This window comes from Microcebus murinus, chromosome 19 (genome assembly GCF_040939455.1).
Source record: "Microcebus murinus isolate Inina chromosome 19, M.murinus_Inina_mat1.0, whole genome shotgun sequence".
Classification (NCBI taxonomy): domain Eukaryota; kingdom Metazoa; phylum Chordata; class Mammalia; order Primates; family Cheirogaleidae; genus Microcebus; species Microcebus murinus.
The window spans coordinates 29,937-41,601 of record NC_134122.1 but is presented as its reverse complement, the minus strand read 5'-3'; the positions used below and the strand labels follow the sequence as shown (position 1 = coordinate 41,601).

Genomic DNA, 11,665 nt, shown 5'->3' with positions numbered 1-11,665 from the left:
GAAGTGCTTCCTTCACGCCCAGCTGTCCCAATTCCCCCCGTGCGGCCTCCCTTTTCACAGAGCCTGATGAAGGCACTGGTGTAGGTGAACACTGTAGGCTGAGGCTGGCGGTCCTACTCACAGCTGTGCTCTTGGATGCCCTTGCTTCCTAAGCAGAAATAGAGAGATAGCTGCCCTGCTATTATTTCCTCCTTGCTGTGGAGATCATGGTAACAGAATCATGTGATTTGGGGAGTGAGATCACCACTAGTCTCAAGTGTTACCTCTTGGGCTTTAGGACTCACCTGCAATAGTTACCTCCTCTTACCTCCCCTCTGTGATGGGGCAGCCCCAGTCCCTCCTACCCAGGGTACTGTTGTTTTTCGACTTTTCAAACTCAGAACCAAACAGGTTTATTCTGTACACAGGGCCAGGCCCATAGCCCTGTAGGACTGACCACATGATCAGGGTATTTGGGCCCAGGGAGAGGTAGGCTCAGGCCAAGTACACAGGAAAGAAAGGAGCACTGGTTCACCCAATCCTGTCCTGAGGACTGTAGGGTTTGTGCTGATAGCTCCAGGTGGACACAGCTGGGCTGAGGCCACCTCAACATCCTTTCTGTGAAAGAGGAACAATGACTTGAGGGCACCATCCTTCTGGGAAAAAGCTCGACCACCAGTGAATAGAGTTGTTCTTATCTGGAGGTTTACTTTTGTCTCAGCTTTTTGATGAAGGAAACCTCATCCCGATTCCGGATACCATAACTGTGAAAGAGAAGGGAGGGTGTAAATTGTTTGACCTACAGAAGTATACATTTGTGACTCCCCACCAGAGGCTTGTGAGGGACCAAGAAACAACAGGTGGGGATGAGTGTGGCATCCAGGACGGCCAGGAGGTGGTAGTGGCCATCCTCCTGCAGACCCATACTGTACCAGCAGGGCAGCCTTTCACCTCCATGCCCACTCTCACTTCTTTCCTGCTGGCACTGTGCAGCCCTGAGCTGCTGCTGCTGGTGAGAAATGGCAGGTCCCCTCAAGCTGCACCTCTGCCTGCCATTCTTCTTGTGGGGAGAGCCCCAACGAAGCTCCTTGCAGGAGGGCATCACCTCCTGGGAGGGGGATGCCCCACTCTGGCAGAGCACTGGGGACTAGAGGGCAATAGATCAGATGTCCCCCTACAGCTCAAGATATGGTCTATACTTACTCTCGGAGCTTCTTCCTGTCCTCTGTGAGCTTCTCTCCTGCAGAGGTCAGATGGTATGTCCTCCACACATAGGACCTGCAAGAAGGGGACTCAGGTAAACTATAAGCCCTAAACAGGGCGAGGCAAGTGGCTGTGCATGACAGGGACTTGAGGCATCAGCCTTATTGGCCCTGGGGCATCTGTCTTCCCCATCTGGGCTTTTCTCCCACACAATATACACATCAGGCCTGAGGGAGCTGTAAGGAGGCACTGTTCTCAAAGGGCTGTATGGGGCAGCGGGTCCAAACACACTTTGCTAATAAAATAGGCGACAGTGCCAAGACTCAGCTGACAGGACACTTCATCCAGGAGAGCAAGGGCTGGCAGCACGTAGGTGAGGAGGGACAGGAGCCCTGACAGATGCACCATCTATAACTACAGAGGCCCCTTCCAGACACACTGGAAATGTTCTAAGGCATCCCCAAGTGAAGATATCAAGCAGCTTGGGTGGGGTAATGTACATGAAAGAGCCAATATGTCTAGAAAGAACAGCTGAGGCAGCAGTCCCAGGCACAGAAGCCCCTGCCCTGTCTGAACTCTTGTAACAGGGAGCTTGTCCCTTCAGTGGTGATGTGCTCAGGTGGAGCTGGGAGCTGTTGCTCCACTTACCAGCTGATGTGCTGAATGCCCCCTTCACGCTCCTGCTTAAGCTGCACGTATCTCTGGATGGCCTTCTTCAAGTCCAGGACCGTGGCATTCTGCACTACAACCACAGCTGCAACCACGAACACAAAGGTGAGATCCATAGTGGGAACCCACAGCCACAGCCTCCGACGATAAGAGATTAACCCAGAACCTCTGCTGAGCTTGATGTGTTGGGCAGAGCAGGTTTGTGGTTGTCCCAATGCCCCTGGGCATGGCCTGTGAGTTTGTGCTCACTAGCCTAACATCTTGCCCCTGTGAAAGCTCGGACACAGGCCTGAAGGGAGGTGGGCGGCACTTACGCATCACTTCTCCATCCATCTTGCACACTCGGACTGTCATTGCTTGGCCATATTCTAGTGCTATTTGGGAATTGACCTCTTCCAAAGTAACCTAGAAAAGACCAAGGGTGGAAATAGGAAGCCTGGCTTTCTTAACTACCTCAAACAACAAAGAAAACAAGCTGACAGTTGCCAAGAAGTGATGCTCCATTTTATGAAGGGCAAGGAAGGGAAGGGGCTCTTGCCTATATGTTAGTGTTTCTCCAGCACCCCAATCTCATGTTCCACCCACATTTTTTTTTTTTTTTGAGACAGAGTCTCGGTTTGTTGTCCAGGCTAGAGTGAGTGCCGTGGCGTCAGCCTAGCTCACAGCAACCTCAAACTCCTGGGCTCGAGCGATCCTTCTGCCTCAGCCTCCCGAGTAGCTGGGACTACAGGCATGCGCCACCATGCCTGGCTAATTTTTTCTATGTATATTAGTTGGCCAATTAATTTCTTTGCATTTATAGTAGAGACAGGGTCTCGCTCTTGCTCAGGCTGGTTTTGAACTCCTGACCTTGAGCAATCCGCCCGCCTCGGCCTCCTAAGAGCTAGGATTACAGGCGTGAGCCACCGCACCCGGCCTCACCCACATTTTTATTTAATATCCAAAGTGGACAGAGTCTCTGGGGAAAGCAGTGCAAAGGAACAGGCAGGGAGAATGAACTCACAGGAGGATCAGCCCCGTGATCTGGGTAGGGAAACACTGGGCTTGACTGTCAGTTCACCAGAGGGTCCTTGACCACCAGGATCTAGGCCAGGGTCCCAGCACTAGGGTAAGGTGGGTGTGCAAAATTTACCAAGGTGCCAAAAAACAGTAATGGTAATAATAACTTTAATACAACAGTGAAGAAATACAAGTTAATTTTAACCATCCACATGATGGGCTAAACATAAATAAATTTAATAAAGGCAGTATTACACCAAAGCATATTGATGCTTGAGGAAAATGGAAAAAGCAGTAACACTCATCTTGTCTTCATTTAAAATTTAATATTTTGCTTGCCTTTCCAATGTTGCTTAGACTGTTTTAAAGTCAACTTTGACTTTTGAAAAATATTACATTAAAATGTCATTTATCAAAAAATAAATAATAAATAAATAAATAAAATGTCATTTATCAGCCGGGCGCGGTGGCTCACGCCTGTAATCCTAGCACTCTGGGAGGCCGAGGAGGGCGGATTGCTCGAGGTCAGGATTTCGAAACCAGCCTGAGCAAGACCCCGTCTCTAATAAAAATAGAAAGAAATTGACCAACTAAAAAATATATATACAAAAAATTAGCCGGGCATGGTGGTGCATGCCTGTAGTCCCAGCTACTTGGGAGGCTGAGGCAGGAGGATCACTTGAGCCAGGAGTTTGAGGTTGCTATGAGCTAGGCTGACGCCACGGCACTCACTCTAGCCTGGGCAACAAAGTGAGACTGTCTCAAAAAAAAAAAAAAGTCATTTATCCTTACTAGTAAGTTTTTTGGTGCCCCTTTAAATTCCGCGCCCCAGGCAAATGCCTCGCAGGCTTCACCCTAGGCCCGCCCGGCCCAGGTTAAGACCCTCGTTTACCCCCGGAGGCGCCTTCCTCGGCCTTCGGGCCGCAGCCCGGGGTCCTGGCCCGACCCCCGCCCGCAGCAGCCCCGGGCCGACCCTTCCAGCCCGCGCACTTGGATCGGCAGATCGCAGAGTAGCGGGTCCTGCACCACCATGGCGAGACCTTCCTGGAACACGTCCACCGCCTCAGAGTGCGGCAGCGCCTCCTCTTCGTCCTCATCGTCCTGCGGCGCCTCGAGCCGACCCGCAGCCTCCGCTTCCTCCAGGGTCGCCAGTCCCTGGCCGGGCTCCGCGGGCATCACCAGCCCGCGCTGGGGAGGCGGATCGCACACGCGCGGGAGCTACGGCCCGCCCCAGCCAGGCAGACCTGCCCTTGGAGCGCCCGGGGCCGGGCGTCTGCGACCACCAATGAGAAGTGCGAAATGGCCTGCCGCAAAGTCTACTGGGAGCGCGAAATCGGCGTGCCTATTGGTGGGCTCAGGGAAAGGGCGGCTGCCAGGACCAATGTGAGTTGGAGCCCGGCGGCGCGTAGGCGCCAACCTGCCGCGGGAGCTGCCGGGAGTGGGAGCCTGCGGGGCGGAGTCCGAGACGATGCTGCTCTTCTGCCCGTGCTGCGGGAATGGGCTGATCGTGGAGGAGGGGCAGCGCTGCCACCGCTTCGCCTGCAACACTTGCCCCTACGTGCACAACGTCACTCGCAAGGTGGGCCCGGGCCCGGGCGCCGGCGCGGGCCTGCGGGCGCCTCTCGCCGGCTTACGGCTTATTCCGACGACAGCGACATCCTCACCGGCCCCGGCGTCCGCCTCTGTCCGCTCCTTCTCTCACGCCCCCTCCTGTCGGCCGCAGATCCTGTGGCTGCTGCCCCCGGATACACCCGGGATCCCGCCGTTTCTCACCCGCCGGTGCCGTCTCCCTGGCCGAGCCGCAGGCTCCTCGCCTGGGCTGTTGCAGTCACCCCCTCTTCTGGCTTCCTGTCCCACGCTGGCTCCCTTCACCGTGTTCAGACAGTGGCCAGAGTGATTCTGCGAAAGCCTGGTAGATAAAGGCCGTCCCAGGTTCTGCCAGGGCCTTCCAGGTTGTGGCACCGACCCCCTCCCAGCTTGTTTCTCTGATTTCAAGTCCTAATGTTCCTCCTCTTGCTCCCTTGCCCCATTAACACCGGCCGCTTGAAAGATCTCCCGTCGTGCACATGGCATTAACAGGGTTTTTGCACGTTATTTTGTCCGGTTCACTCTTCGCCTAGATAGCCGCCTTACTTGTTGATCTTGTCTTTACTTAAATGATCATCGTATGTATGTATTTATTTATTTTTTGAGACAGAGTGTCGCTTTGTTGCCCAGGCTATGAGTGCCGTGGCGTCAGCCTAGCTCACAGCAACCTCAAACTCCTGGGCTCAGGCAATCTTCCTGCCTCAGCCTCCCAAATAGCTGGGCCACCATGCCTGGCTAGTTTTTTCTATATGTTTTTAGATGCCAAGCTAATTTCTTTCTATTTTTAGTAGAGATGGGGTCTCACTCTTGCTCAGGTTGGTTTCAAACTCCTGACCTCAAGCAATCCTCCCACCTTGGCCTCCCAGAGTGCTAGTATTACAGTTGTGAGCCACCATGATCATTGCATTTTAAATTGTAGCCCCTCCCTCCAATATGTCCTCCTTCCCTGTTTAAAATTTTTCATTGGACTCATTACCTCATTACATAATTTACTTACTGCTTTGTATTATTAATACCAGGACATAAGCTCTCCAGAGGCAGGGATTTTTCAGTTTTGTTGCCTCCTATGCTCTAGCCTGAATGCCTAGAATGAAACCTAGAATATAGGTTTCATTCATATAGAATATGGGTGTTCAGTAAGCAAATGATGCACAATGTGCTGTAACTTGTTATTTTCCCTTGATAATGGATCTTTGCTTTTTAGAATACCTTTACTTCTTAGAAGTTAGGGCACATTGGTGCTACCTCATTTTTTTTTTGAGACAAGAGTCTCTGTTGTCCATGCTAGAGTGCAGTGACGTAAGCCTACCTCACAGCAACCTCAAATTCCTGGGCTCAAGCCATCCTCCTGCCTCAGCCTCCCGAGTAGCTGGGACTACAGGAATGTGCCACCATGCCCGGTTAATTTTTTATATATATTTTTAGTTGGCCAATTAATTTGTTTCTATTTTTAGTAGAGATGGGGTCTTGCTCTTGCTCAGGCTGGTTTTGAACTCGTGACCTTGAGCAATCCACCCACCTGGGCCTCCCAGAGTGCCAGGATTACAGGCCTGAGCCATTGCACCCGGCCTACCTCATTCTTAATGTTTGGGTACTATTTACTAGACCTATGGCTGTGTTGTGGGAGTTTAGAGTCTGAAACTATGGGAAGAGTGAACTCTTATGTAACCCTGAAATTTCAGTGACAGATGATGAAACTAGGGAAGGACACTAAGTGAGACCTGGTTTGAAAGCTGTCTGCCGGAGGGAGTGGCTGGGATACTTAGCTAAATGGTATTGGTTGGCTTTAGTTGTATTTGTTTCTTTTATCTTGGGTAATCAAATTTCTTAGAGGTATGGGAGAAGAAGAGAGTCACACCTAAGATGTTTTTTTTTCTCTCCCTGGTCTGGTGCTTTCTCTAGCCTTTTTTTTTTTTTTTTTTTTTTTTTGGCGACAGGGCCTCACTCTGTCAGCCAGGCTAGAGTGCAGTGGTACTGTCATAGCTCACTGCAATCTTGAACTCTTGGGCTCAGGCAATCCTCCTGCATCAGCCTCTCGAGTGGCTAAGACTACAGGAACCACCACCATGCCTTGCTACCTTTTTTTATTTAGTAGAGAAAGAGTCTTGCTTTGTTGCTCAGGCTGGTCTCAAACTCTTGGCCTCATGTGATCCTCTTACCTCAGCCTCCCAAAACTGGCATAACTCTCTAGTCTTTGCAGAGATCTGTGACAGCTGAATCTCTCTCTTCTGCTTAGGAGACATCCCAGTCATGGATCCTCTAAATTCCAGTGGAGCTTGCTGCTCTGTATGATCAAAAGCTTTGTTTTTATTTGGTGCCCCTCCATTCTTTGTTGCAGGGAGGAAGTCTGAGAGACACTTGATGGCAGTTGGGGGTTTATGTCCCAGGTTCATTCACTTACTTGTAGTCTGAAGGCTTGTTTTTGTTTGTTAGGTAACAAATCGGAAGTATCCAAAGCTGAAAGAAGTGGATGATGTGCTTGGGGGAGCAGCTGCCTGGGAAAATGTTGATTCTACTGCAGGTGAGAGGGGATTACTGAGCTGGGGATAATTGTGCTGTTGTTGACCAGGCCACTCCATGGCAGAATCTATGATGTGCTTGTGCAATGTAGCTTCTAAACATAGAAAATGTTTTCGTCTTTAATAATTATTATCTGTATTTGTTGATATTTAATAATTTGTTACATAAACAATTTTGGTATAAGCCTTGGAGTCATACAGGCCTCAGATTCATATTCCCAAGTTGTGAGAGCATAAAGTGCTTGGTCAGTAAGAGGCACTTAACAGATGGTAGTTCTGATGACTGGAGTAATAAAACTCAGAATCTAAGGAAAAAAATATGTTCTTTTTGTTCTTATGTAGACTTTTAGAAGATAATGCCAGGGAGAATTAAACTGCAGTTTGGGTAAAAGAAATGTTTATTTCAAGACTTGATTCATGTCTGATAGATTTGAGCATAGAAGGAAAGAGGAGGGTCCTAGCGGGGGAAGAGCTAACTCATGATTAGTACTATCTTTTTCCCCCCGTAGAACAACATACAAATCTCCTATGTTAAAGAGTTACATTGGCAGAATTTGTCATCAGAAGATTAATGATGTATCTAATGTTAGAAATAGAGTTTGAGAGTATTTGAAGGTATTTCTATCAAGAGCAGGAGCCGTTTCTCAAAGTGAAGTCACTTTGAATGTAAATGTATGCTTTGGGGCACTTTGAAAAGATATGGGATGTGTGGTAAGATGTTGATAAGAACAGCCTTAGGAGCTATCACCCAAATGGATCCCTGGACACAGTCTACTGCTGGGAAGATGAGAGGGTGTGTGTCCAGGAGAAGGTGAGACATTTATTAAGGGAGTCTACACAGTATGCAACACACACAGCAGGTATAAGTCACTGTCTTTATTTGTGCTGCTCTAACAGAATACCACAGGCTGGGTAATTAATAAAGAAAATAAATTTATTTCTTACAATTCTGGATGCTGGGCAGTCCAGGATCAACTTGCCAGCATGTGTGGTGAGGAGGGTCTGACTGAGAAGTGTGCTGGAGTGCAGGGAGCAGAGACCTGAGGCAGCCCTGGGCAGCCCCAAGGTCTCATGGGTGCCCCAGACCCTTCCCTTGAAGCCAAACTGCCCCCAAGGCCCTGCACTCTCAGCCTGTGATTAGCATGGAAGCCACCCCCACTCCTACCTCTAGACCTCTAAAATGCCTTGGTGGAGGTGTCATTCTTCCATTGTCTTGATGAGTAGCCTTTGCCTTCCTTCTGTCCATACTAATTATACCAGATAACTATTTGACCACATCTGTGGTTTTCTCTCCTAAACACACTTTTTTATTCTTTATGTAGCCAGGCTGACAATTTTTTGGATCTTTACATTCTATTTTCCTTTTAATTATAAATTCTGGCTTTAAATTGTTTTTCTCCAATTTAACTATAAACAGTTATTAGAAGCCATACAGCATCCTGAACTCCTTGCTGCTTAAAGATTTCTTCTGCCAGATATCTTAGTTCATTGCTTTAGAACTTTGTGGAAGTTCTGCCTTCCACAAAGTCCTACGACAGAGACATAATTCAGCCAAGTTCTTTGCCAGTCTGTAATAGGGATGATCTTTTCCCCAATTTCCAACAAGATATTCCTTATTTTCATGTGAGACCTCATCAGAATAGTCTTCGCTGTCCATATAGTTCTACCAACATTCTGTTCAGAGTCACTTCAGTAATCTCTAAAAAGAATCAGACTTTCCTCATAGCTCTTCTCTTCTTTTGAGCATACATCAGAATCACCCCTAATGCTCCGTTCGTGGTAATACAGGTATTTCCTAGCATGTTACTTCAAAACTGTTTCACTCTCTACCCATTATCCAGTCTCAGGCATTTTGTCACAGCAGCACACAACAGAATAATTCAGTCACATTCCATAGTATGTTTCCAATCAGTCTTCAACCAGATTTGAGAAAAACGTAGGACCAAGGGAAGGGGAAGAGTATTGTCAATGTCACAGTTCTCCCTGGTATCCTCAGTGTGAGAGCACAGTGGGAATGATGTCACCGTGTTTAGATTTACCCTTGGCAAGGAGAGCAGATGAGCAGTAGGGTTTTTACCATCTTTAAAAGTATAAAGTAATACCTACTCTTAACAGGTGTCTTTGTCCTGAGCATCACTTTTGCATAATGTGGATCACTTGTTGGTTTTCTCATTGCCAGAGCCATGTCCCAAATGCGAACATCCTCGTGCTTACTTCATGCAGCTTCAGACCCGCTCTGCAGACGAGCCAATGACCACCTTCTACAAGTGCTGCAATGCTCAGTGTGGACACCGCTGGAGGGACTAGGGCCAGGGTGGCCCCGCTGCCTGAGCGTCTGTTTACCTTGTCCCCCAGGGTGGATTCTCAGCTGGGATTATGAATTGTGTGTTTCTGCTGGTATGGCAGAAAACTAACTGTTTTGGGGGTGTTGGGCCGGCGTGTCAAGAAAAGTAGCCCATTTGCTTATCAGAGTGGATGAAGTTATTAATGTCCAGGGAGTTTTTATGTGTGGGGAGGAGACCTATCACTAAGTATTCTCTGTTGAAGGTCCTATTTGTTAATTATTTACACTTATTGGGCAGTTGACATTCCCTTACCACCAACCAACACTTTTTTTTTTAGACAGAGTCTAGCTCACAGCAACCTCAAACTCCTGGGCTCAAGCGATCCTCCTGCCTCAACCTCCTGAATAGCTGGGACTACAGGCATGTACCACCATGCCCAGCTAATTTTTTCTATTTTTAAGTAGAGACGGGGGTCTCACTTTTGCTCAGGGTGGTTTCTACCTGGGCCTCCCTGAGTGTTGGGATTACAGGCGTGAGCCACCAGGCTCGGCCAAGAGACTAATTCTTTAGTGCCTCTAAACTCGGCATTGAGGCTCTGACTCCTCAGATAACCAACAACTGAGCAGTAACATCGATCAGTTCACTGAGAGCCAAGGAAATCTACTTCGAAGCATTTGCTTTGGTTTTTAACTGAGTGTTGATGTTGCTTCCAAGCTGCTTAACCCTCAGGACAACTGTTTTCATCCAAAGGCTGACAGTCTTAAGCCAACCTGTCTTCTCGGGACACACCACATCTGCTGAAGTGTGTGTGGCATGAGCCACCACACCCAGCTAACATGATTTATTCAGTCGCCATCAGTAAATGGCTTTCTTTTTTCTTGGCTAACAAGTGAGCCACTTGGATACTTAATTTGATTGCAGCCTCATTTTCTTTTTTTTTTTTTTTTTTTTTTTTTTTTTTTTTTGAGACAGAGTCTCGCTTTGTTGTCCAGGCTAGAGTGAGTGCCGTGGCGTCAGCCTAGCTCACAGCAACCTCAAACTCCTGGGCTCAAGCAATCCTGCTGCCTCAGCCTCCCGAGTAGCTGGGACTACAGGCATGCGCCACCATGCCCGGCTAATTTTTTTTTTTTTTTTATATATATATCAGTTGGCCAATTAATTTCTTTCTATTTATAGTAGAGACAGGGTCTCGCTCTTGCTCAGGCTGGTTTTGAACTCCTGACCTTGAGCAATCCGCCCGCCTCGGCCTCCCAAGAGCTAGGATTACAGGCGTGAGCCACCGCGCCCGGCCTGCAGCCTCATTTTCATTTTTAATTTTTGTTAAGAAATTCTGTTGTATATTGAGAATAGTTCTAGTGATGATTGCTTAGTTTGGTAAGTCAATCAGCTATAGTGTCATTGCAAAATAAACAATCTTTTGCCATCCAATTTGATAACACTGCACACTTCACTATGCCTTAAGAACATGACATCCGGATTGCACTGGTAAAAAGCAAAACAGCATGTTACAACATGACAATACAGTGGTCCTTGAAATAGACTGGGTTATAACCACAACACTGACTTGCAGTGAGCCAAGTAGCAGTGCAAAGAGCTGTCACAGCTATAGTGCAGAGCAGCTGTATACAATATGTAAATGAGCGTGGTGTTTCAGTAAAACTTTATCAACACAGAAAGTCGGGTATGATGGCCTGCCTGTAGTCCCAGCTATATGGGAGGATGAGGCGGGGGGGATCACTTGAGCCCAGGAGTTTGAGGTTGCTGTGAGCTATGATTGTGCCACTGCTCTGTCACACAGAGTGAGGCCCCATTTCTAAAACAAAAAACAAAAACAACTTTTTGGACATAGGATTCTGGGAAGATGGTGAGGGAGGAAGTACCAGGAAACTATCTTTCCACTTAGACAATTGCACTGGCAGAATCTGATGTAACTGTTCTGGAATTCTCAAGGCTTCTCCAAAGCTTGCAACCTCCAGGGGAAGCCTTGGATGGTAAACTTTGGTAAGCTGAGTTTAATATCAGTGAACTTCAGCTTGTAGCAGCTGTGCAGCCCCCAGTCCTGGTGCAGACAGCCATGCATGTGTTCCTGGCACAGCTTACTGGCATCTGGTGGAAGTCAGGGTGAGCACTGAGGGCTCTGTCTTCCAAAAACTTGGGGATCTCTGTTCTGATTGCTGCTTCTGATGTTGCAGGTACAGTCACACAGGTGGGCACCTCGCCCCACGCTTTAGGTGCTCTCCGTTCCAGCTGCAGCAACGTCAGGAGATCAATAACTGAAAGGGATGGAACTTCAGGAGCAGAATTTTTGACTGTTACTGATGTTAAACTAGTATAAAGTCAAGCTGGAGAGGCATGACTGTTATACATTTGGGGCTGTAACCCCGATGCTTATCCAGGGCTCCGTCTCTCCCCCTCCTTTTCCCC

At 48.2% G+C, this 11,665-nt stretch overlaps 2 protein-coding genes across 2 annotated transcripts; one reads left to right on the top strand and one right to left on the bottom strand.

Moving 5' to 3' along the window:
* Nucleotides 1-376: 376 nt before the first annotated feature.
* Nucleotides 377-4,127, bottom strand: SNRNP25 (small nuclear ribonucleoprotein U11/U12 subunit 25). Its single transcript, XM_012737764.2, has 5 exons — nt 3,841-4,127; nt 2,166-2,256; nt 1,831-1,936; nt 1,183-1,257; nt 377-743 (listed from the first exon to the last, which is right to left on the bottom strand). Exons 1-5 carry the CDS (start codon nt 4,024-4,026, stop codon nt 686-688), a joined length of 516 nt encoding a protein of 171 aa, XP_012593218.1. The 5' UTR covers nt 4,027-4,127; the 3' UTR covers nt 377-685.
* Nucleotides 4,128-4,241: 114 nt separating this feature from the next.
* Nucleotides 4,242-9,437, top strand: POLR3K (RNA polymerase III subunit K). Its single transcript, XM_075994892.1, has 3 exons — nt 4,242-4,429; nt 6,871-6,958; nt 9,136-9,437. Exons 1-3 carry the CDS (start codon nt 4,319-4,321, stop codon nt 9,261-9,263), a joined length of 327 nt encoding a protein of 108 aa, XP_075851007.1. The 5' UTR covers nt 4,242-4,318; the 3' UTR covers nt 9,264-9,437.
* Nucleotides 9,438-11,665: the final 2,228 nt, after the last annotated feature.

Coding starts and splice junctions, on each gene's coding strand:
- POLR3K (XM_075994892.1), top strand. CDS start 4,319: ATGCTGCTCTTCTGCCCGTGCTGCGGGAATGGGCTGATCGTGGAGGAG. Junction 4,430..6,870: donor TGCACAACGTCACTCGCAAG/GTGGGCCCGGGC, acceptor TTTGTTTGTTAG/GTAACAAATCGGAAGTATCC. Junction 6,959..9,135: donor AAATGTTGATTCTACTGCAG/GTGAGAGGGGAT, acceptor TCTCATTGCCAG/AGCCATGTCCCAAATGCGAA.
- SNRNP25 (XM_012737764.2), bottom strand. CDS start 4,026: ATGCCCGCGGAGCCCGGCCAGGGACTGGCGACCCTGGAGGAAGCGGAG. Junction 2,257..3,840: donor TCTGCGATCTGCCGATCCAA/GTGCGCGGGCTG, acceptor GGTCTTTTCTAG/GTTACTTTGGAAGAGGTCAA. Junction 1,258..1,830: donor GGCATTCAGCACATCAGCTG/GTAAGTGGAGCA, acceptor CCCTTCTTGCAG/GTCCTATGTGTGGAGGACAT.